The sequence below is a fragment of the Pseudophryne corroboree genome, chromosome 3 (assembly GCF_028390025.1).
Source record: "Pseudophryne corroboree isolate aPseCor3 chromosome 3, aPseCor3.hap2, whole genome shotgun sequence".
NCBI classification, from domain to species: Eukaryota; Metazoa; Chordata; class Amphibia; order Anura; family Myobatrachidae; genus Pseudophryne; species Pseudophryne corroboree.
In genome coordinates this window covers 57,065,535-57,089,499 of record NC_086446.1, presented here as the reverse complement: position 1 = coordinate 57,089,499, position 23,965 = coordinate 57,065,535, and the positions used below count along the sequence as shown (strand labels likewise).

The window sequence follows — 23,965 nt, the reverse complement described above, 5'->3', positions numbered from 1 at the left end:
AGCAATTCAGGAGAAATCAGAGCGAGATCTATTCTAGAGAAAGCAGAATATGTAAGTGAGAAGCAGGAAAATTGTTTGGTACCAGGGTGTCTTTGACGCCACACATCTACCAGCCCCATGCCCTCCACCATAGCTCTAAATGAGCCACCTCCACGTCCAGTAGGTGTCCCGGCAACTGTAAGCCTATCTAAAGTCGGATCTAAGGTGTTGTTGTAATCTCCCAGGCTAATAACGGGAGCTTCAGGGAACAAAGCTATAAACTCTGCAGCCTTTTTAAGGATTTCCGGGGAGTATGGAGGGGGTATATAGAGCGCTATCAGCACGAGTGACATTGCATGAATCTGGCACTTAATAAAAACCGACCTACCCCATGGATCAGTCTGTACCTGCTCTATCACGAACGGGATATGCTTCTTAATTAAGATGGAGACTCCCCGAGAGGAGGAGGTATGGGTTGAATGGTAAGACCACCCCACCCAAGGTTTCTTTAGCGATAGAACTCTAGCCCCAACTAGGTGAGTCTCCATCAGGCATACAATGTCCGCCCCCAATTGTTTGATCTGTCTAAGGACCAACGTCCTTTTGACCTTGTCGTTTAGGCCCCGCACGTTTCAGGAGAGAAATTTGACTAAGTTATTTGACATTGGATCGCTGTGTACCAAGCAGTTAAGACTCTGTCAGCCCGCACAACATCCAGCAGGCACCACACCGCACATCCAATAATATAACAATTCGCATCCTCCACATACCACGATACAGTTAAGGAGAGAAAACAAAAACAGTTCAGCAGTTGCATAGTAATCCTAAAAACTAATCCCCCAGTTATCATCCCAAAACTTAGGGAACCTTTACCCCCGAGTCCCACACCCCCCTCCCTGTACACCACCCCGAACATTAGCATACTTGGATCCCTACAACAAGAAATTATCCCCACTCCACCGTCTATAGAGAAAACAACCTCTCTAAAATCCTAACTATTCAATAGAGAACCGGTAGGCAAAAAATACAGTGGCGACTAGACATGTCACAGCGCCCTCCGAACATTTAAGGCATCCTCCCACTTATAGAAGAAAAAATTCCCCCCCCCCCCCCCCGGCAAAAACATTCCCTGTGTCACTGCATTGTGGCATGAAATTCAACTTTTAAGCTGTTCCCAACTCAAAAGCAAAAGCCCCTTCCCCAGTAAAACAGTATGAGGTCTGCCCTTTCAAGGCAGACTCCCCGATCATCCCCTCCCCCCCCCAGCCACCCATTAACAGAGGGGCGGTTTATGAAGCCCGTTCCGAGCTCCCGGTCACAATAATATCACAGGGCAGTAATAAGTATATGTGTCACAGTTATAGCATGCACCCCCCCAACTCCCCCAGAAGTTGCAACCAGAAGTGAGCGTCCAGGTGTAGGAGAGAGCGTTCATAGCAGGAGAGTAAGCATGTGTCTTCTTTAATCATCTGCCATTGCCCGTCTAGCCGGCCTAGCAGTGTCCAGCCACGCAGAAGCCTCCCGAGGGGTTGCAAAGAATTTCGCCTCACCATCCACCACCACTCTCAATTTAGAGGGGAACAGCATGGCATAGGATATGTTGAGTTCACGAAGACGTCTCTTAACCGGGGTGAATTGGGCCCTATTCTTTTGGACTTCCACCGCGAAGTCAGGAAATACGGATACTCGGGTGCTATTCCACATCAGTGGGCCTTTAGTACGATTCAACCTCAATAAAGCATCCCTGTCACGGTAGTTGAGGAGTTTGGCTATCAAGGTGCGGGGAGGCGCCCCAGGTGGAGAAGGGCGGAAGGGGACCCGGTGGGCTCTTTCCACAGTGAAAAAAGGTGAAAAGGATTCCATCCCGTAGTTGTCCGTGAGCCATTTTTCCACAAATTTTTCAGGAGCCTGGCCTTCCTCGCGTTCCGGGAGGCCCACAAAGCGCACGTTGCACCTTCTCAAACGCCCCTCCATATCTAACAGTTTGTGTTGTACATCCGTCATTTGGGTATTGATATTAGTAATCTTGGTTCCCAGTGGCTTCACTAAGTCCTCAAGGGAGGATGTGCGGGCCTCCACTTCACCCACCCGCTCACGGACCCTCTGCAGATCATGATGTATGATAGATAGATCAGATTGAACTTGGCCGATTTTGTCTGCCAACCTAGCCTCGCTAGCCACCACAGCCTCCAGGACTTTCTGTAGGGCAGCGTCAGGAGGAGCGTCCGGGATGGCCGAGTCTCGCAGGGGTTCAGGCGGAGGCGATGAGGTGCGATCAGGGGTCAACTCTTTACGAGCAGGAGTAGATGACCGGGAATACTTCTCCAGCTTGGCAGCGGCGGCAGATTTATTCACCATTGTGTTGTAGAGGGAGGCAGCCAGGCAGAAGCCAATGGTATAGAACAAAGTAGCTAAGGTATATTGCAGGGTGTATATCGGGTCTGGCACCCGTCCGAATTTAGCAGGCAGCCCCACTTCAGATGCGCGCGGAGACTATATTGCAGGGTTTAAAACAGATCAAATCAGACTCCGGACCTTAGGGTACTGTATTGCAGGATATTTGTCAGATCAGATCAGTCTCTAGTCAGCGGGGGGCAGGCAGCCACACTCCACAGGTGTACAGACGTCATTTCGCAGGGTATACAACAATACAACAGATCAGACTCCGGTCCGCAGGGAGCAGGCAGCCGTGCTGCAGAGGCACACAGGCACTAAATTGCAGGGTAAACGGCAGATCAGACCCCGGTCAAGGGGAAGCAGGCATCCACTTCTAAGGGTACACAGGCACTGTGTTGCAGGGCAGATATCGGATCAGACTCCAGTTAAGAGGGGACAGACAGCCGCACCTCAAGGTATACAGGCACAATGTATGTAAAATGCCTCCTGCTATTGTCCGCACTGCAGGCTTTATGGAGTGTGGGTGTCAGCAGGGGGATCAGGGCAGACACGTCTAGGCTGGGAGGTGTTGGGGCCAGCGCACTCTTCCCTTTCCAGCAGCCCTCGGTCACGCTCCACCCGTCGGTCTCGGGCACTAATGGCAGCAGGCTGAAATCTCAGTAGGGGGCATAGCAGGGCCCTTTCTCAGTGTTAAGCTTACCCCACCGCTGACTCCGTCTTCTGCCGAGCCCGGCGTCGTCCCGCGTGTGGGTCACCTCTGCAGTTCCGGCGTCTCCTCCTCGCAATGGCGCCGGCTCCTTCCCGCGCAGTGACGCCTGCAGTACTTTTCGGGCTCTTGCGGGCACGGCAGCCGCCGTACACAGCCGGGGGGAGAATCACCGCAGTCAGGGCTAGTTCCCCCACACTTAGATGCCTCGGAAAGTGTAGGTGGGAGATCAGGAGGTGTTATGCAGGATATTATGGACGGAGAGCGCCGATCAGATGCAGCTACTCCATGTCCGCGAAGCCACGCCCCCGCTGTATATTATTTAGTACAAATAAAGGGGTTATTAATTTTTAATCCAAATAATTTTCACAAGGTTTGCCCGGTGTGGTGTAGAGGTACGCTCTACTGTACCACATATTGTTATATAACTCCAGAAAAATAATGGAGAACAAAAATTTGGAGGATAAAATAAGGAAAGATCAAGAACCACTTCCTCCTAGTGCTGAAGCTGCTGCCACTAGTTATGACATAGATGATGAAATGCCATCAACGTCGTCTGCCAAGGCTGATGCCCAATGTGATAGTAGAGGACATGTAAACTCCAAAAAGCCAAATTTCAGTAAAAAGACCCCAAAAAATACATTTAAATGATCTGAGGAGAAACGTAAACTTGCCAATATGCCATTTATGACACGGAGTGGCAAGAAACGGCTAAGGCCCTGGTCTATGTTCATAACAAGTGGTTCAGCTTCACATGACAATGGAAGCCCTCATCCTCCAGCTAGAAAAATGAAAAGAGTTAAGCTGGCAAAAGCACAGCAAAGAACTGTGCGTTCTAAGATGGTATCATAAATCCCCAAGGAGAGTGCAAGTGTGTCTGCGGTTATGATTCCTGACCTTCCCAACACTGGATGGGAAGAGGTGGCTCCTTCCACCATTTGCACGCCCCCTGCAAGTGCTGGAAGGAGCACCCACAGTCCAGTTTCTGATATTCAAATTGAAGATGTCACTGTTGAAGTTCACCAGGATGAGGATATGGGTGTTGCTGGTGATGAGGAGGAAGTTGACGAGGAGGATTCTGATGGTGATGTGGTTTGTTTAAATCAGGCTCCGGGGGAGACACCTGTTGTCCGTGGGATGAAGAAGCCCATTGTGATGCTTGGGCAAAATACCAAAAAAGCCACCTCATCAGTGTGGAATTATTTCTCCACAAATACAGATAACAGGTGTCAAGCCGTGTGTTGCCTTTGTCAATCTGTAATAAGTAGGGATAAGGATATTAACCACCTAGGAACATCTTCCCTTATACATCACCTGCTGCACATTCATCAGAAGTCAGTGTCAAGTTGTGAAACTTTGGGTAAGAGTGTATGCAGTCCACTGACACCTAAATCCCTTCTTCGTCTTGTACCCAAGCTCCTGCAAGCCACACCACCAACTCCCTCAACGTCAACTTCCTCAGTCAGGAATGTCAGTAGTCCTGCAGACCATGTCACTGGCAAGACTGAGGAGTCCTCTCCTAACCGGTATTCCTCCAGAGGACCCTTGAGTGGTACGCCTACTGCTGCGGTTGCTGCCACTGCTGTTGTTGCTGCTGGGTGTCGATCGTCATCCCAGAGGGGAAGTCGGAAGCCCATTTGTACTACTTGCAGTAAGCAATTAGCTGTCCAACAGTCCTTTGTGAGGAAGATGAAATATGACAGCAGTCATCCTGTTGCAAAGTGGATAACTGAGGCATTGACAGCTGTTTTGGTGTTAGACGTGCATCCGGTATCTGCTATTAGTTCAGTGGGATTTAGAGAATTGATGGAGGTAGTGTGTCCATGGTACCAAACCCCACCTAGGTTCCACTTCACCAGGCAGGCGATACTAAGAATAACAGAGAAGTCAGAAAAAGTGTCCTCAGTGTCCTAAAAAATGCAGTTGTACCCACTGTCCACTTAACCAGGAAAATGTGGACAAGTGGAACAGGGCAGACTAAGGACTATATGACTGTGACAGCCAACTGGGTAGATGTATTGCCTCCAGGAGCAATAACAGCAGCGGCACCAGTAGCAGCATCTCGCAAACGCTAACTCGTTCCTAGGCAGGCTGCGCTACAGATGGGTCCACGTTTATCTTAACCTTTGATAGGATTAACTGAAACTGGCCAATCGGACTTAATCCCCTGCTGTAATGAATTAATCCCCTGCTGTATTGTTCTCTGTATTGTATTGCAGCTGAGAACAATAGATGAAGGGCTTATGTTAATAAACCATTTTCAGAATCAGAATCAGAATCAGCTTTATTGGCCAGGTGTACTCACGTACACTAGGAATTCTTTGTGGTACAATGCATTGCCAAGCAGCAACATGGAGGACAAAAAAAAAAGTAGCATACATTACAAACATTACACATATGAGTTCATACTGCACATATGCAACTGTACAGTAGACATATTATACATTTAAGACTAAAAACTAAGGCTGCTTGGCAGAGCAGCACCGAGGCAGCCATCCGCGGCGCCAACTAGAACTCACACAATGCACATAATACAGAAGATTTAAGCATTACATCAAAAGATAAACCACACAGACAAAGACACAGAAGGAATAATGCATGATTGGTGTAGGCATTTTGAGTAATAACCTCCAGGGGTTGTGTATTCCACCATCACAAGGCACCAGGTGCGGCAGCCATCTTAGGCGCACTGCGTAGGATTACCCACGGTGGAATAGTCCACCCCTAGAAGAGAACACAAAATGGGGAGATTGCAGAGTCCTTAAGTTCAGAGTAGGGTTCCAATAGAAACATCAGGTCCACAGGTGCAACTAGTCAAGATAACCATGGACCCATCTGTATGTATCACCGCTTTCCGTAAGAGGCACACCGCTGACAACCTCTTACGGAAACTGAGGGACATCATCGACCAATGGCTTATCCCACTTAGACTCTCCTGGGGATTTGTGATATCGGACAACGCTACCAATATATATTATGCGTGCATTACATCTGGGCAAATTCCAGCACGTCCCATGTTTTGCACATACAATTCATTTGGTGGTGCAGATTTTTTTTAAAAATTACAGGGGTGTGCAGGAGATGCTGTCGATGGCCCAAAAATGTGTGGGCCACTTTCGATATTCAGCCACCGCGTGCCAAAGACTGGACTGCCAGCAATCACTCCTGAACCTGCCCCGCCATCACCTGAAGCAAGAGGTGGTAATAAGGTGGAAATCAACACTCTATATAGAGGAGCAGCAAAAGGCCATTCAAGCCTATATATACACCTACGATGTAGGCAAAGGAGGGGAAATGCACCTCACTCAAACGCAGTGGAGAATGATTTCAGTCTTGTGCAAGGTTCTCCAACCCTTTGAACTTTCTACACGTGATGTCAGTTCAGACGCTGCCAACTTGAGTCAGGACATTCCCCTCATCAGACTTTTGCAGAAGCAGCTAGAGAAATTGAAGGAAGAGCTAAGACAGAGCGATTCCGCAAAGTATGTGGGACTTGTGGATGGAGCCCTTCATTCACTTTGCCAGGATTCAAAGGTGGTCAATCTGTTGAAATCAGAGCACTACATATTGGCCACCATGCTCGATCCTAGGTTTAAGGCCAACGTTGTATCACTCTCTTCGGCAGACACAAGTCTGCAGAGGTTCAAAGACCTGCTGGTGAGAATATTGTCAACTCAAGCTTGTCAATTCAAGCGGAACGTGACCTGTCACCAGCTCCTCCTTCATTTTCTCCCGCAACTAGAGCTGCGAGGAAAAGAATAAGATTTCCTAGCCCACATGCTGGCGGTGATGCAGAACAATCAGGAGTGAAAGCTGACATCTGGTCCGGACTGAAGGACCTGCCAAAGATTACTGATATGTCTACTGTCACTGCATATGATTCTGTCACCATTGAAAGAATGGTGGACGATTATATGAGTGACAGCATCCAAGTAAACATGTCAGACAGTTCATACGTATACTGGCAGGAAAAAGAGGCAATTTGGATGTCCTTGCACAAACTGTCTGTGGAGAAGATGATGCTCATTAAAATGAATGATAAATTCCTCCGGGAAGACCTTTACCAGCAATTGCATCCAGAAAGTACACAGGGACCTATGATGGCGGATTCCAGTGGGGATGAATTAATACTCTGTGAGGAGGGGGATGTACACAGTGAAAGGGGTGAGGAATCGGAGGATGAGGAGGAGGTGGACATCTTGCCTCTGTAGAGCCAGTTTGTGCAAGGAGAGATTGATTGCTTCTTTTTTGGTAGGGGCCCAAACAAACCACTCATTTCTCTGACGTCCTAGTGGATTCTGGGGACTCCGTAAGGACCATGGGGAATAGCGGCTCCGCAGGAGACTGGGCACAAAAGTAAAGCTTTAGAACTACCTGGTGTGCACTGGCTCCTCCCCCTTTGACCCTCCTCCAAGCCTCAGTTAGATTTTTGTGCCCGAACGAGAAGGGTGCACACTAGGTGGCTCTCCTGAGCTGCTTAGTAAAAAGTTTAGTTTTAGGTTTTTTATGTTCAGTGAGACCTGCTGGCAACAGGCTCACTGCATCGAGGGACTAAGGGGAGAAGAAGCGAACTCACCTGCGTGCAGAGTGGATTGGGCTTCTTAGGCTACTGGACATTAGCTCCAGAGGGACCGATCACAGGCCCAGCCATGGATAGGTCCCAGAGCCGCGCCGCCGGCCCCCTTACAGAGCCAGAAGACAGAAGAGGTCCGGAAAATCGGCTGCAGAAGACGTCCTGTCTTCAACAAGGTAGCGCACAGCACTGCAGCTATGCGCCATTGCTCTCAGCACACTTCACACTCCGGTCACTGAGGGTGCAGGGCGCTGGGGGGGGGGCGCCCTGAGACGCAATAAAAACACCTTGGATGGCAAAAAAATGCATCACATATAGCTCCTGGGCTATATGGATGAATTTAACCCCTGCCAGAATACACAGAAAAACGGGAGATAAGGCCGCCGAGAAGGGGCGGAGCCTATCTCCTCAGCACACTGGCGCCATTTTCCCTCACAGCTCTGTTGGAGGGAAGCTCCCTGGCTCTCCCCTGCAGTCACTAACACTACAGAAAGGGTTAAAAAAGAGAGGGGGGCACTAATTACGCGCAGTATAAAAAATACAGCAGCTATAAGGGGAAAAACACTTATATAAGGTTATCCCTGTATATATATATATATATAGCGCTCTGGTGTGTGCTGGCAAACTCTCCCTCTGTCTCCCCAAAGGGCTAGTGGGGTCCTGTCCTCTATCAGAGCATTCCCTGTGTGTGTGCTGTGTGTCGGTACGTTTGTGTCGACATGTATGAGGAGAAAAATGATGTGGAGACGGAGCAGATTGCCTGTAATAGTGATGTCACCCCCTAGGGGGTCGACACCTGAGTGGATGAACTGTTGGAAGGAATTACGTGACAGTGTCAGCTCTGTATAAAAGACAGTGGTTGACATGAGACAGCCGGCTACTCAGCTTGTGCCTGTCCAGACGTCTCATAGGCCGTCAGGGGCTCTAAAGCGCCCGTTACCTCAGATGGCAGATATAGACGCCGACACGGATACTGACTCCAGTGTCGACGGTGAAGAGACAAATGTGACTTCCAGTAGGGCCACACGTTACATGATTGAGGCAATGAAAAATGTTTTACACATTTCTGATAATACGAGTACCACCAAAAAGGGGTATTATATTCGGTGAGGAAAAACTACCTGTAGTTTTCCTGAATCTGAGAAATTAAATGAGGTGTGTGATGATGCGTGGGTTTCCCCCGATAACAACTGATAATTCTAAAATGTTATTGGCATTATATCCTTTCCCACCAGAGGTTACGGTGCGTTGGGAAACACCCCCTAGGGTGGATAAAGCGCTCACACGCTTGTAAGAACAAGGGCTCTACCCTCTCCTGAGATGGCCGCCCTTAAGGATCCTGCTGATAGAGAGCAGGAGGGTATCCTAAAATGTATTTACACACATACTGGTGTTATACTGTGACCAGCAATCGCCTCAGCCTGGATGTGCAGTGCTGGGTTGGCGTGGTCGGATTCCCTGACTGAAAATATTGATACCCTAGATTAGAGATGAGCGGGTTCGGTTTCTTTGAATCCGAACCCGCACGAACTTCACTTTTTTTTTCACGGGTCCGAGCGACTCGGATCTTCCCGCCTTGCTCGGTTAACCCGAGCGCGCCCGAACGTCATCATGACGCTGTCGGATTCTCGCGAGACTCGGATTCTATATAAGGAGCCGCGCGTCGCCGCCATTTTCACTCGTGCATTGAGATTGATAGGGAGAGGACGTGTCTGGCGTCCTCTCCATTAGAATAGAGATAGATAGATAGATTAGATAGAGAGAGATTGTGCAGAGTCGCAGACAGAGTTAGTTTACCACAGTCAGTGACCAGTGCAGTTGCTAACTTTTATTTAATATAATATATCCGTTCACTTCTCTCTGCTATATCCGTTCTCTGCCTGAAAAAAAAAACGATACACAGCACAGTCAGTCACACAGTGTGACTCAGTCTGTGTGCACTCAGCTCAGCCCAGTGTGCTGCACAGTCATCAATGTATAAATTAAAAGCTTATAATTAATTGTGGGGGAGACTGGGGAGCACTGCAGGTTGTTAGCAGGAGCCAGGAGTACAATTATATTAATTAACAGTGCACACTTTTGCTGCAGGAGTGGTGACCAGTGCCTGACCACCAGTATAGTATTGTTGTATACTACTAATATCTCTTTAAATATCAACCAGTCTATATTAGCAGCAGACACAGTACAGTGCGGTAGTTCACGGCTGTGGCTACCTCTGTGTCGGCACACGGCAGGCAGTCCGTCCGACCAGAATTGTATTATTTATTATATACCTACCACCTAACCGTGGTTTTTTTTTCATTCTTTATACCGTCATAGTGTCATCCTAATTGTTACGAGTATACTGCTATCTCTTTATCAACCAGTGTACAGTGCGGTAGTTCACGGCTGTGGCTACCTCTGTGTCGGCACACGGCAGGCAGTCCGTCCGACCAGAATTGTATTATTTATTATATACCTACCACCTAACCGTGGTTTTTTTTTCATTCTTTATACCGTCATAGTGTCATCCTAATTGTTACGAGTATACTACTATCTCTTTATCAACCAGTGTACAGTGCGGTAGTTCACGGCTGTGGCTACCTCTGTGTCGGCACACGGCAGGCAGTCCGTCCGACCAGAATTGTATTATTTATTATATACCTACCACCTAACCGTGGTTTTTTTTTCATTCTTTATACCGTCATAGTGTCATCCTAATTGTTACGAGTATACTACTATCTCTTTATCAACCAGTGTACAGTGCGGTAGTTCACGGCTGTGGCTACCTCTGTGTCGGCACACGGCAGGCAGTCCGTCCGACCAGAATTGTATTATTTATTATATACCTACCACCTAACCGTGGTTTTTTTTTCATTCTTTATACCGTCATAGTGTCATCCTAATTGTTACGAGTATACTACTATCTCTTTATCAACCAGTGTACAGTGCGGTAGTTCACGGCTGTGGCTACCTCTGTGTCGGCACACGGCAGGCAGTCCGTCCGACCAGAATTGTATTATTTATTATATACCTACCACCTAACCGTGGTTTTTTTTTCATTCTTTATACCGTCATAGTGTCATCCTAATTGTTACGAGTATACTACTATCTCTTTATCAACCAGTGTACAGTGCGGTAGTTCACGGCTGTGGCTACCTCTGTGTCGGCACACGGCAGGCAGTCCGTCCGACCAGAATTGTATTATTTATTATATACCTACCACCTAACCGTGGTTTTTTTTTCATTCTTTATACCGTCATAGTGTCATCCTAATTGTTACGAGTATACTGCTATCTCTTTATCAACCAGTGTACAGTGCGGTAGTTCACGGCTGTGGCTACCTCTGTGTCGGCACACGGCAGGCAGTCCGTCCGACCAGAATTGTATTATTTATTATATACCTACCACCTAACCGTGGTTTTTTTTTCATTCTTTATACCGTCATAGTGTCATCCTAATTGTTACGAGTATACTACTATCTCTTTATCAACCAGTGTACAGTGCGGTAGTTCACGGCTGTGGCTACCTCTGTGTCGGCACACGGCAGGCAGTCCGTCCGACCAGAATTGTATTATTTATTATATACCTACCACCTAACCGTGGTTTTTTTTTCATTCTTTATACCGTCATAGTGTCATCCTAATTGTTACGAGTATACTACTATCTCTTTATCAACCAGTGTACAGTGCGGTAGTTCACGGCTGTGGCTACCTCTGTGTCGGCACACGGCAGGCAGTCCGTCCGACCAGAATTGTATTATTTATTATATACCTACCACCTAACCGTGGTTTTTTTTTCATTCTTTATACCGTCATAGTGTCATCCTAATTGTTACGAGTATACTGCTATCTCTTTATCAACCAGTGTACAGTGCGGTAGTTCACGGCTGTGGCTACCTCTGTGTCGGCACACGGCAGGCAGTCCGTCCGACCAGAATTGTATTATTTATTATATACCTACCACCTAACCGTGGTTTTTTTTTCATTCTTTATACCGTCATAGTGTCATCCTAATTGTTACGAGTATACTGCTATCTCTTTATCAACCAGTGTACAGTGCGGTAGTTCACGGCTGTGGCTACCTCTGTGTCGGCACACGGCAGGCAGTCCGTCCGACCAGAATTGTATTATTTATTATATACCTACCACCTAACCGTGGTTTTTTTTTCATTCTTTATACCGTCATAGTGTCATCCTAATTGTTACGAGTATACTACTATCTCTTTATCAACCAGTGTACAGTGCGGTAGTTCACGGCTGTGGCTACCTCTGTGTCGGCACACGGCAGGCAGTCCGTCCGACCAGAATTGTATTATTTATTATATACCTACCACCTAACCGTGGTTTTTTTTTCATTCTTTATACCGTCATAGTGTCATCCTAATTGTTACGAGTATACTACTATCTCTTTATCAACCAGTGTACAGTGCGGTAGTTCACGGCTGTGGCTACCTCTGTGTCGGCACACGGCAGGCAGTCCGTCCGACCAGAATTGTATTATTTATTATATACCTACCACCTAACCGTGGTTTTTTTTTCATTCTTTATACCGTCATAGTGTCATCCTAATTGTTACGAGTATACTACTATCTCTTTATCAACCAGTGTACAGTGCGGTAGTTCACGGCTGTGGCTACCTCTGTGTCGGCACACGGCAGGCAGTCCGTCCGACCAGAATTGTATTATTTATTATATACCTACCACCTAACCGTGGTTTTTTTTTCATTCTTTATACCGTCATAGTGTCATCCTAATTGTTACGAGTATACTGCTATCTCTTTATCAACCAGTAACAGTACACATTTTCCGGATCACCTAGCTGGTGCACAGGTGTAGTCATTACTAATTAAGATGTGCTGCATTCATTCCTAACTGACAATTCTACAGGTCTCCAGGAGGCCTGGAAAACATGAACTGTTGGTAGATCTTGAGGACCGGTTTGGCCAGCCCTGTTATATACCACCTAACCGTGGTTTTTTTTTCATTCTTTATACCGTCATAGTGTCATCCTAATTGTTACGAGTATACTACTATCTCTTTATCAACCAGTGTACAGTGCGGTTTTTTTATACCGTGGTTTTTTTATACCGTGGTTTTTTTATACCGTGGTTTTTTTATACCGTGGTTTTTTTATACCGTGGTTTTTTTATACCACCTAACCGTGGCAGTCCGTCCATAATTGTATACTAGTATCCAATCCATCCATCTCCATTGTTTACCTGAGGTGCCTTTTAGTTCTGCCTATAAAATATGGAGAACCAAAAAGTTGAGGTTCCAAAATTAGGGAAAGATCAAGATCCACTTCCACCTCGTGCTGAAGCTGCTGCCACTAGTCATGGCCGAGACGATGAAATGCCAGCAACGTCGTCTGCCAAGGCCGATGCCCAATGTCATAGTACAGAGCATGTCAAATCCAAAACACCAAATATCAGAAAAAAAAGGACTCCAAAACCTAAAATAAAATTGTCGGAGGAGAAGCGTAAACTTGCCAATATGCCATTTACCACACGGAGTGGCAAGGAACGGCTGAGGCCCTGGCCTATGTTCATGGCTAGTGGTTCAGCTTCACATGAGGATGGAAGCACTCAGCCTCTCGCTAGAAAAATGAAACGACTCAAGCTGGCAAAAGCACAGCAAAGAACTGTGCGTTCTTCGAAATCCCAAATCCACAAGGAGAGTCCAATTGTGTCGGTTGCGATGCCTGACCTTCCCAACACTGGATGTGAAGAGCATGCGCCTTCCACCATTTGCACGCCCCCTGCAAGTGCTGGAAGGAGCACCCGCAGTCCAGTTCCTGATAGTGAGATTGAAGATGTCAGTGTTGAAGTCCACCAGGATGCGGAGGATATGGGTGTTGCTGGCGCTGGGGAGGAAATTGACCAGGAGGATTCTGATGGTGAGGTGGTTTGTTTAAGTCAGGCACCCGGGGAGACACCTGTTGTCCGTGGGAGGAATATGGCCGTTGACATGCCAGGAGAAAATACCAAAAAAATCAGCTCTTCGGTGTGGAGGTATTTCACCAGAAATGCGGACAACAGGTGTCAAGCCGTGTGCTCCCTTTGTCAAGCTGTAATAAGTAGGGGTAAGGACGTTAACCACCTCGGAACATCCTCCCTTATACGTCACCTGCAGCGCATTCATAATAAGTCAGTGACAAGTTCAAAAACTTTGGGTGACAGCGGAAGCACTCCACTGACCAGTAAATCCCTTCCTCTTGTAACCAAGCTCACGCAAACCACCCCACCAACTCCCTCAGTGTCAATTTCCTCCTTCCCCAGGAATGCCAATAGTCCTGCAGGCCATGTCACTGGCAATTCTGACGATTCCTCTCCTGCCTGGGATTCCTCCGATGCATCCTTGCGTGTAACGCCTACTGCTGCTGGCGCTGCTGTTGTTGCTGCTGGGAGTCGATGGTCATCCCAGAGGGGAAGTCGTAAGCCCGCTTGTACTACTTCCAGTAAGCAATTGACTGTTCAACAGTCCTTTGCGAGGAAGATGAAATATCACAGCAGTCATCCTGCTGCAAAGCGGATAACTGAGGCCTTGACAACTATGTTGGTGTTAGACGTGCGTCCGGTATCCGCCGTTAGTTCACAGGGAACTAGACATTTTATTGAGGCAGTGTGCCCCCGTTACCAAATACCTTCTAGGTTCCACTTCTCTAGGCAGGCGATACCGAAAATGTACACGGACCTCAGAAAAAGACTCACCAGTGTCCTAAAAAATTCAGTTGTACCCAATGTCCACTTAACCACGGACATGTGGACAAGTGGAGCAGGGCAGGGTCAGGACTATATGACTGTGACAGCCCACTGGGTAGATGTATGGACTCCCGCCGCAAGAACAGCAGCGGCGGCACCAGTAGCAGCATCTCGCAAACGCCAACTCTTTCCTAGGCAGGCTACGCTTTGTATCACCGGTTTCCAGAATACGCACACAGCTGAAAACCTCTTACGGCAACTGAGGAAGATCATCGCGGAATGGCTTACCCCAATTGGACTCTCCTGTGGATTTGTGGCATCGGACAACGCCAGCAATATTGTGCGTGCATTAAATCTGGGCAAATTCCAGCACGTCCCATGTTTTGCACATACCTTGAATTTGGTGGTGCAGAATTTTTTAAAAAACGACAGGGGCGTGCAAGAGATGCTGGCGGTGGCCAGAAAAATTGCGGGACACTTTCGGCGTACAGGCAGCACGTACAGAAGACTGGAGCACCACCAAAAACGCCTGAACCTGCCCTGCCATCATCTGAAGCAGGAGGTGGTAACGAGGTGGAATTCAACCCTCTATATGCTTCAGAGGTTGGAGGAGCAGCAAAAGGCCATTCAAGCCTATACAACTGAGCACGATATAACAGGTGGAATGCACCTGTCTCAAGCGCAGTGGAGAATGATTTCAACGTTGTGCAAGGTTCTGATGCCCTTTGAACTTGCCACACGTGAAGTCAGTTCAGACACTGCCAGCCTGAGTCAGGTCATTCCCCTCATCAGGCTTTTGCAGAAGAAGCTGGAGACATTGAAGGAGGAGCTAAGACAGAGCGATTCCGCTAGGCATGTGGGACTTGTGGATGGAGCCCTTAATTCGCTTAACAAGGATTCACGGGTGGTCAATATGTTAAAATCAGAGCACTACATTTTGGCCACCGTGCTCGATCCTAGATTTAAAACCTACCTTGGATCTCTCTTTCCGGCGCACACAAGTCTGCTGGGTTTCAAAGACCTGCTGGTGAGAAAATTGTCAAGTCAAGCGGAACGCGACCTGTCAACATCTCCTCCTTCACATTCTCCCGCAACTGGGGGTGCGAGGAAAAGGCTCAGAATTCCGAGCCCACCCGATGGCGGTGATGCAGGGCAGTCTGGAGCGACTGCTGATGCTGACATCTGGTCCGGACTGAAGGACCTGACAACCATTACGGACATGTCGTCTACTGTCACTGCATATGATTCTATCACCATTGATAGAATGGTGGAGGATTATATGAGTGACCGCATCCAAGTAGGCACGTCACACAGTCCGTACTTATACTGGCAGGAAAAAGAGGCAATTTGGAGGCCCTTGCACAAACTGGCTTTATTCTACCTAAGTTGCCCTCCCACAAGTGTGTACTCCGAAAGAGTGTTTAGTGCCGCCGCTCACCTTGTCAGCAATCGGCGTACGAGGTTACATCCAGAAAATGTGGAGAAGATGATGTTCATTAAAATGAATTATAATCAATTCCTCCGCGGAGACATTGACCAGCAGCAATTGCCTCCACAAAGTACACAGGGAGCTGACATGGTGGATTCCAGTGGGGACGAATTGATAATCTGTGAGGAGGGGGATGTACACGGTGATATATCGGAGGATGATGATGAGGTGGACATCTTGCCTCTGTAGAGCCAGTTTGTGCAAGGAGAGATTAATTGCTTCTTTTTGGGTGGGGGTCCAAACCAACCCGTCATTTCAGTCACAGTCGTGTGGCAGACCCTGTCACTGAAATGATGGGTTGGTTAAAGTGTGCATGTCCTGTTTATACAACATAAGGGTGGGTGGGAAGGGCCCAAGGACAATTCCATCTTGCACCTCTTTTTTCTTTTATTTTTCTTTGCGTCATGTGCTGTTTGGGGAGGGTTTTTTGGAAGGGCCATCCTGCGTGACACTGCAGTGCCACTCCTAGATGGGCCCGGTGTTTGTGTCGGCCACTAGGGTCGCTAATCTTACTCACACAGCTACCTCATTGCGCCTCTTTTTTTCTTTGCGTCATGTGCTGTTTGGGGAGGGTTTTTTGGAAGGGCCATCCTGCGTGACACTGCAGTGCCACTCCTAGATGGGCCCGGTGTTTGTGTCGGCCACTAGGGTCGCTAATCTTACTCACACAGCTACCTCATTGCGCCTCTTTTTTTCTTTGCGTCATGTGCTGTTTGGGGAGGGTTTTTTGGAAGGGCCATCCTGCGTGACACTGCAGTGCCACTCCTAGATGGGCCCGGTGTTTGTGTCGGCCACTAGGGTCGCTAATCTTACTCACACAGCTACCTCATTGCGCCTCTTTTTTTCTTTGCGTCATGTGCTGTTTGGGGAGGGTTTTTTGGAAGGGCCATCCTGCGTGACACTGCAGTGCCACTCCTAGATGGGCCCGGTGTTTGTGTCGGCCACTAGGGTCGCTAATCTTACTCACACAGCTACCTCATTGCGCCTCTTTTTTTCTTTGCGTCATGTGCTGTTTGGGGAGGGTTTTTTGGAAGGGACATCCTGCGTGACACTGCAGTGCCACTCCTAGATGGGCCCGGTGTTTGTGTCGGCCACTAGGGTCGCTAATCTTACTCACACAGCTACCTCATTGCGCCTCTTTTTTTCTTTGCGTCATGTGCTGTTTGGGGAGGGTTTTTTGGAAGGGACATCCTGCGTGACACTGCAGTGCCACTCCTAGATGGGCCCGGTGTTTGTGTCGGCCACTAGGGTCGCTAATCTTACTCACACAGCTACCTCATTGCGCCTCTTTTTTTCTTTGCGTCATGTGCTGTTTGGGGAGGGTTTTTTGGAAGGGACATCCTGCGTGACACTGCAGTGCCACTCCTAGATGGGCCCGGTGTTTGTGTCGGCCACTAGGGTCGCTAATCTTACTCACACAGCTACCTCATTGCGCCTCTTTTTTTCTTTGCGTCATGTGCTGTTTGGGGAGGGTTTTTTGGAAGGGACATCCTGCGTGACACTGCAGTGCCACTCCTAGATGGGCCCGGTGTTTGTGTCGGCCACTAGGGTCGCTAATCTTACTCACACAGCTACCTCATTGCGCCTCTTTTTTTCTTTGCGTCATGTGCTGTTTGGGGAGGGTTTTTTGGAAGGGACATCCTGCGTGACACTGCAGTGCCACTCCTAGATGGGCCCGGTGTTTGTGTCGGCCACTAGGGTCGCTAATCTTACTCACACAGCGACCTCGGTGCAAATTTTAGGACTAAAAATAATATTGTGAGGTGTGAGGTGTTCAGAATAGGCTGAAAATGAGTGGAAATTATGTTTTTTGAGGTTAATAATACTTTGGGATTAAAATTACCCCCAAATTCTATGATTTAAGCTGTTTTTTAGTGTTTTTTGAAAAAAACACCCGAATCCAAAACACACCCGAATCCGACAAAAAAAAACCGGTGAGGTTTTGCCAAAACGCGGTCGAACCCAAAACACGGCCGCGGAACCGAACCCAAAACCAAAACACAAAACCCGAAAAATTTCAGGCGCTCATCTCTACCCTAGATAGGGACAGTATATTATTGCCTATAGAGCATTTAAAAGATGCATTTCTATATATGCGTGATGCACAGCGGAATATTTGCCGACTGGCATCAAGTCTAAGTGCGTTGTCCATTTCTCCCAGTAGAGGGTTATGGACACGACAGTGGTCAGGTGATGCGGATTCCAAACGGCATTTGGAAGTATTGCCTTATTAAGGGGAGGAGTTATTTTGGGTCGGTCTTTCAGACCTGGTGGCCACGGCAACAGCTGGGAAATCCACGTTTGTACCCCAGGTCGCCTCTCAACATAAGAAGACGCTGTATTATCAGGCGCAGTCCTTTCGTGGGCAAGCGGGCAAAAGGTTCCTCATTTCTGCCCCGTGACAGAGGGAGAGGAAAAAGGCTGCAGAAATCAGCCAGTTCCCAGGAACAGAAGCCCTCTCCCGCCTCTGCCAAGCCCTCAGTATGACGCTGGGGCTCAATGAATTTCAGCGCGCAGTGGGCTCACTCGCAAGTAGACCCCTGGATCCTTCAGGTGATATCTCAGGGGTACAAATTGGAATTCGAGACGTCTCCCCCTCGCCGTTTTCCTAAAGTCGGCTTTACCAATGTCTTCCTCTGACAGGGAGGCAGTTTGGAAGCCATTCACAAGCTGTATTCCCAGCAGGTGATAATCAAGGTACCCCTCCTGCAACAGGGAACGGGGTATTATTCCACACTGTTGTGGTACCGAAGCCGGATGGCTCGGTGAGACCGATTCTAAATCTAAAATCTTGAACACTTACATACGGAGGTTCAAATTCAAGATTGAGTCACTCAGAGCAGTGATTGCGAACCTGGAAGAAGGGGACTACATGATGTCTCGGGACATCAAGGATGCTTACCTTCATGTCCCAATTTACCCTTCTCACCAAGGGTACCTCAGGTTTGTGGTACAGAACTGTCACTATCAGTTTCAGACGCTGCCGTATGGATGGTCCACGGCACCCGGGTCTTTACCAAGGTAATGGCCGAAATGATGATACTCCTTCGAAGGAAGGGAATTTTAGTTATCCCTTACTTGGACGATTCCCTGATAAGGGTAAGATCCAGGGAACAGTTGGAGGTCGGTGTAGCACTATCTCAGGTAGTGTTGTGGCAGCACGATTGGATTCTAAATATTCCAAAATCGCAGCTGATTCCGACGACTCGTCTTCTGTTCCTAGGGATGATCCTGGACACAGTCCAGAAAAAGGTGTTTCTCCCGGAGGAGAAAGTCAGGGAGTTATCCGAGCTAGTCGGGAACCTCCTATAACCGAGCCAAGTTCTCAGTACATCAATAAAAGGGTTCTGGGAAAAATGGTGGCTTTCTACGAAGCAATCCCATTCGGCAGATTCCACGCAAGAACTTTCCAGTGGGACCTGCTGGACAAATGGTCCGGGTCGCATCTTCAGATGCATCAGCGGATAACCCTTTCACCAAGCACAAGGGTGTCTCTCCTGTGGTGGTTGCAGAGTGCTCATCTTCTAGAGGGCCGCAGATTAGACATTCAGGACTGGGTCCTGGTGACCACGGATGCCAGCCTGCGAGGCTGGGGAGCAGTCACACAGGGGAGGAATTTCCAGAGCTTATGGTCAAGCCTGGAGACATCACTTCACATAAATATCCTGAAGCTAAGGGCCATTTAGAATGCTCTAAGCTCAGCAAGACCTCTGCTTCAAGGTCACCCGGAGTTGATCCATTCGGACAACATCACGGCAGTCACCCACGTAAACAGACAGGGTGACACAAGAAGCAGGAGGGCAATGGCAGAAGCTGCAAGGATTCTTCGCTGGGCGGAAAATCATGTGATAGCACTGTCAGCAGTATTCATTCCGGGAGTGGACAACTGGGAAGCAGACTTCCTCAGCAGACACGACCTCCACCCGGGAGAGTGGGGACTTCACCCAGAAGTCTTCCACATGTTTATAAAACTCGACAAGTATTGCGCCAGGTCAAGGGACGCTCAGGCAATAGCTGTAGACGCTCTGGTAACACAGTGGGTGTACCAGTCAGTGTATGTGTTCCCTCCTCTGCCTCTCATACCCAAGGTACTGAGAATTATAAGATGGAGAGGAGTAAGCACTATATTCGTGGCTCCGGATTGGCCAAGAAGGACTTGGTAACCGGAACTTCAAGAGATGCTCACGGAGGATCCGTGGCCTCTACCTCTAAGAAGGGACCTGCTCCAGCAAGGACCCTGTCTGTTCCAAGACTTACCGCGGCTGCGTTTGACGGCATGGTGGTTGAACGCCGGATCCTGAAGGAGAAAGGCATTCCGGATGAAGTCCTTCCTATCCTGATCAAAGCCAGGAAAGATATAACCGCAAAACATTATCACCGCATTTGGCAAAAATATGTTGCGTGGTGCGAGGCCAGTAAGGCCCCGACGGAGGAATTTTTCAACTAGGTCGATTCCTACATTTCCTGCAAAGCAGGAGTGTCTATGGGCCTAAAATTGGGGTCCATTAAGGTTCAAATTTCGGCCCTGTCAATTTCTTCCAAAAAGAACTAGCTTCAGTCCCTGAAGTTCAGACGTTTGTGAAAGGGGTACTGTATATACAGCCTCCTTTTGTGCCTCCAGTGGCACCTTGGGATCTAAATGTAGTTTTTGGGTTCCAAAAGTCACATTGGTTTGAACCACTTAAATATGTGGAGTTGAAATATCTCACATGGAAAGTGGTCATGCTGTTGGCCCTGCCCTGGGCCAGGTGCGTGTCAGAATTGGCGGCTTTATCTTGTAAAAGCCCTCATCTGATTTTCCATTCGGACAGGGCGGAATTGAGGACTTGTCCTCAGTTTCTCCCTAAGGTGGTTTTCAGCGTTTCACCTGAATCAACCTATTGTGGTGCCTGCGGCTACTAGGGACTTGGAGGACTCCAAGTTGCTAGACGTTGTAAGGGCCCTGGAAATATAGGTTTCCAGGACGGCTGGAGTCAGAAAATCTGACTCGTTGTTTATTCTGTATGCACCCAACAAGCTGGGTGCTCCTGCTTCTAAGCAGAGTATTGCTAGTTGGATTTGTAGTACAATTCAGCTTGCACATTCTGTGGCAGGCCTGCCACAGCCAAAATCTGTAAAAGCCCATTCCACAAGGAAGGTGGGCTCATCTTGGGCGGCTGCCCGAGGGGTCTCGGCTTTACAACTTTGCCGAGCAGCTACTTGGTCAGGAGCAAATACGTTTGTAAAATTCTACAAATTTGATACCCTGGCTGAGGAGGACCTGGAGTTCTCTCATTTGGTGCTGCAGAGTCATCCGCACTCTCCCGCCCGTTTGGGAGCTTTGGTATAATCCCCATGGTCCTTACGGAGTCCCCAGCATCCACTAGGACGTCAGAGAAAATAAGAATTTACTTACCGATAATTCTATTTCTCGTAGTCCGTAGTGGATGCTGGGCGCCCATCCCAAGTGCGGATTGTCTGCAATACTGGTACATAGTTATTGTTACCAAAAAATCGGGTTATTGCTGTAGTGAGCCATCTTTTCTAGAGGCTCCTCTGTTATCATGCTGTTAACTGGGTTTAGATCACAAGTTATATGGTGTGATTGGTGTGGCTGGTATGAGTCTTACCCGGGATTCAAAATCCTTCCTTATTGTGTACGCTCGTCCGGGCACAGTATCCTAACTGAGGCTTGGAGGAGGGTCATAGGGGGAGGAGCCAGTGCACACCAGGTAGTTCTAAAGCTTTACTTTTGTGCCCAGTCTCCTGCGGAGCCGCTACTCCCCATGGTCCTTACGGAGTCCCCAGCATCCACTACGGACTACGAGAAATAGAATTATCGGTAAGTAAATTCTTATTTTCAGCCACAGTCGTGTGGCAGACCCTGTCGCTGAAATGATTGGTTTGTTAAAGTGTGCATGTTCCTATTTATACAATATAAGGGTTGCTGGGAGGGCCCAAGGACAATTCCATCTTGCACCTCTTTTTCTTCTTTGCATCATGTGCTGTTTTGGGACTAGTTTTTTAAAGTGCCATCCTGTCTGACACTGGAGTACAACTCCAGGGGTACTGCCGTATAAGTCCGGAGGTACTGCCATATAAGTCCAGTCCAGTGGTGCTGTCTTGTGCTGCATCAGTCCAGTGGTGGTGTCTCATGGTTCCAAAAGTCCAGTGGTGGTGTCCTGTGCTGTATATTATTGACTCCAAATAAAAGGGTTATATATATTACTTATTTTATTATCCAAATAATGTTTACAGGGTTTGCCCTGTGTAGTGTAGGGGTACACTCACCTGTGCTGCATATTATAATAATTGCTTCAAATAAAAGGGTTATTATTATCCAAATTAATTTTACAGGCTTTGCCGTGCGTGTGTTTGGTTTAGGGTTACGCTATCCTGTGCCACCAATATTGTGCGTGTATTACATCTGGGCAAATTCCAGCACGTCCCATGTTGTTTGTGCTGCACACTTGGGTCGCTTAGCTTAGTCATCCAGCTACCTCATTGCACCTCTTGTTCTTCTTTGCATGATGTGCTGTTTGGGGCCAAAACACAAAACACGAAAAGTGCCCGCCGCACATCTCTAGTTTTTAGACATGTTTTATGTGGGAGTTTCAAACTCTCACTTTATTACATTGGGCGAGTTGTATGTGCAACATGGGAAAACATCTGGATGAGAGTTTAAATCATGACAGTTTTTCTAGACCAGAAAATGTGCGACCTTACATGAACTCAGATTCTATTTTATTTGCTGAGTTTAAAAAGTTCTGCTAAACGCTCACATTTTCAAAACTCTCACCCTCTTACATTTGGCACTACATGTGTTTTATTATTATTTTTTACATTTCAATTATGATTTAATGCTTAGAGGTTTATCACAATAAAAAATGTCCTAATGAAGATCCCTCATCTCTCATCAGGTTATGGATCTGTGGTCTGACCTCCTCCTGCTGTGATGATCTCCGCTCTGTGATTACTACAAACCGCTCTCTGACCAAACTGGAGCTGATAGAATACAAGCTGGGGGACTCTGGAATAAAACTTCTGTGTGAGGGACTGAGACACCCAGCCTGTACCCTACAGGATCTTAAGTAAGTACAGTGAGACAAAATCACAACCAGGTACAGTATCAATTTCTGGAACTCTCCTTTTTTTTGTTTTTCCCCATAGCAACTAATCAGCTAATGGTCCCTACACACTGGCAGATTTCACTGAATGTTATGATGACGTGTAGTCATCAACGATGAACAATGCGTGGCCCCGCGCTCTTTCATCTTTGGTGCTCCGTCGCTTATGCATGTAGGCCAATATGGACATTCTCGTCCATATTAGCATGCAGTGCTATGGAGCCGGCTGACGGGGGCAGTGAAGAAACTTCACTCCCCCGTCACTCTCCCCACACCACCGGGTCGCCTGCCGGCCATATCGGTCGTCGGGCACCTCGGCGGCACAGCGCCATATGTGTAGGGCCCTTAAGAGGTAGCATTTATCAAGAACATTCTTGAGAACTACTGAACCAATTTTGATCAGATTTTCACTGAAATGTTCCTTGAGATTCTTCAAGCAACACAGGCTATGAATCATCTCACTAGCATGTTAATTAGAAAACAAAATCATCAATGCTGGTAATGCGGTGGTTAGGAGCCTGTCAGGACCCTGAGCAGCCAGCCAGAAGCCTCAAGATGGACAAACAGTATTAGTTTCCTCAGTGGACTGCAACCCAACACTGACTGGTACACCCACCTCCACCATACCAGCACACGGCTTTGCACACTGTGCTGCAGCAATTGGATAGAATAAAATAAAACGTACCTAAATTATGAATGGGACAAGTACCTTGGTGCCACCACTGAATCTGCTGAATATGCATGCGTACTGGTAAAGTCAACGCATTTGTGTGAGTCAAACTTAAGTCTACTTCTGCAGTATGGTGCTCCCAGTTACATGGGCTCTGAGTGAGCAGGCTCTTTATGCATTGGACGGGTCCATGCAATCTAAGAATTTTCATATTACAACATCACTGAATAAAATTAATAATCACTTGGCAATGACGGAAAAGCACAGCTAGTATAATATATTGTAGGATTGTATTTCACCTACAATAACTATGCTTATATATGTTATATTGCTGGATTGTACATCACCTGCCATTACTATGCT

At 47.7% G+C, this 23,965-nt stretch overlaps 1 protein-coding gene across 2 annotated transcripts in view; it reads left to right on the top strand.

Annotated features, from left to right (window-relative positions):
* LOC135054718 (NACHT, LRR and PYD domains-containing protein 3-like) overlaps positions 1-23,965 on the top strand; it is a 368,941-nt gene that overhangs the window by 228,268 nt on the left and 116,708 nt on the right. For both annotated transcript variants that reach the window (XM_063958007.1, XM_063958006.1), the window contains one exon: positions 22,726-22,896. In XM_063958007.1, the coding sequence (XP_063814077.1) occupies positions 22,726-22,896 (171 nt within the window). The remainder of the gene's footprint in view (positions 1-22,725; positions 22,897-23,965) is intronic.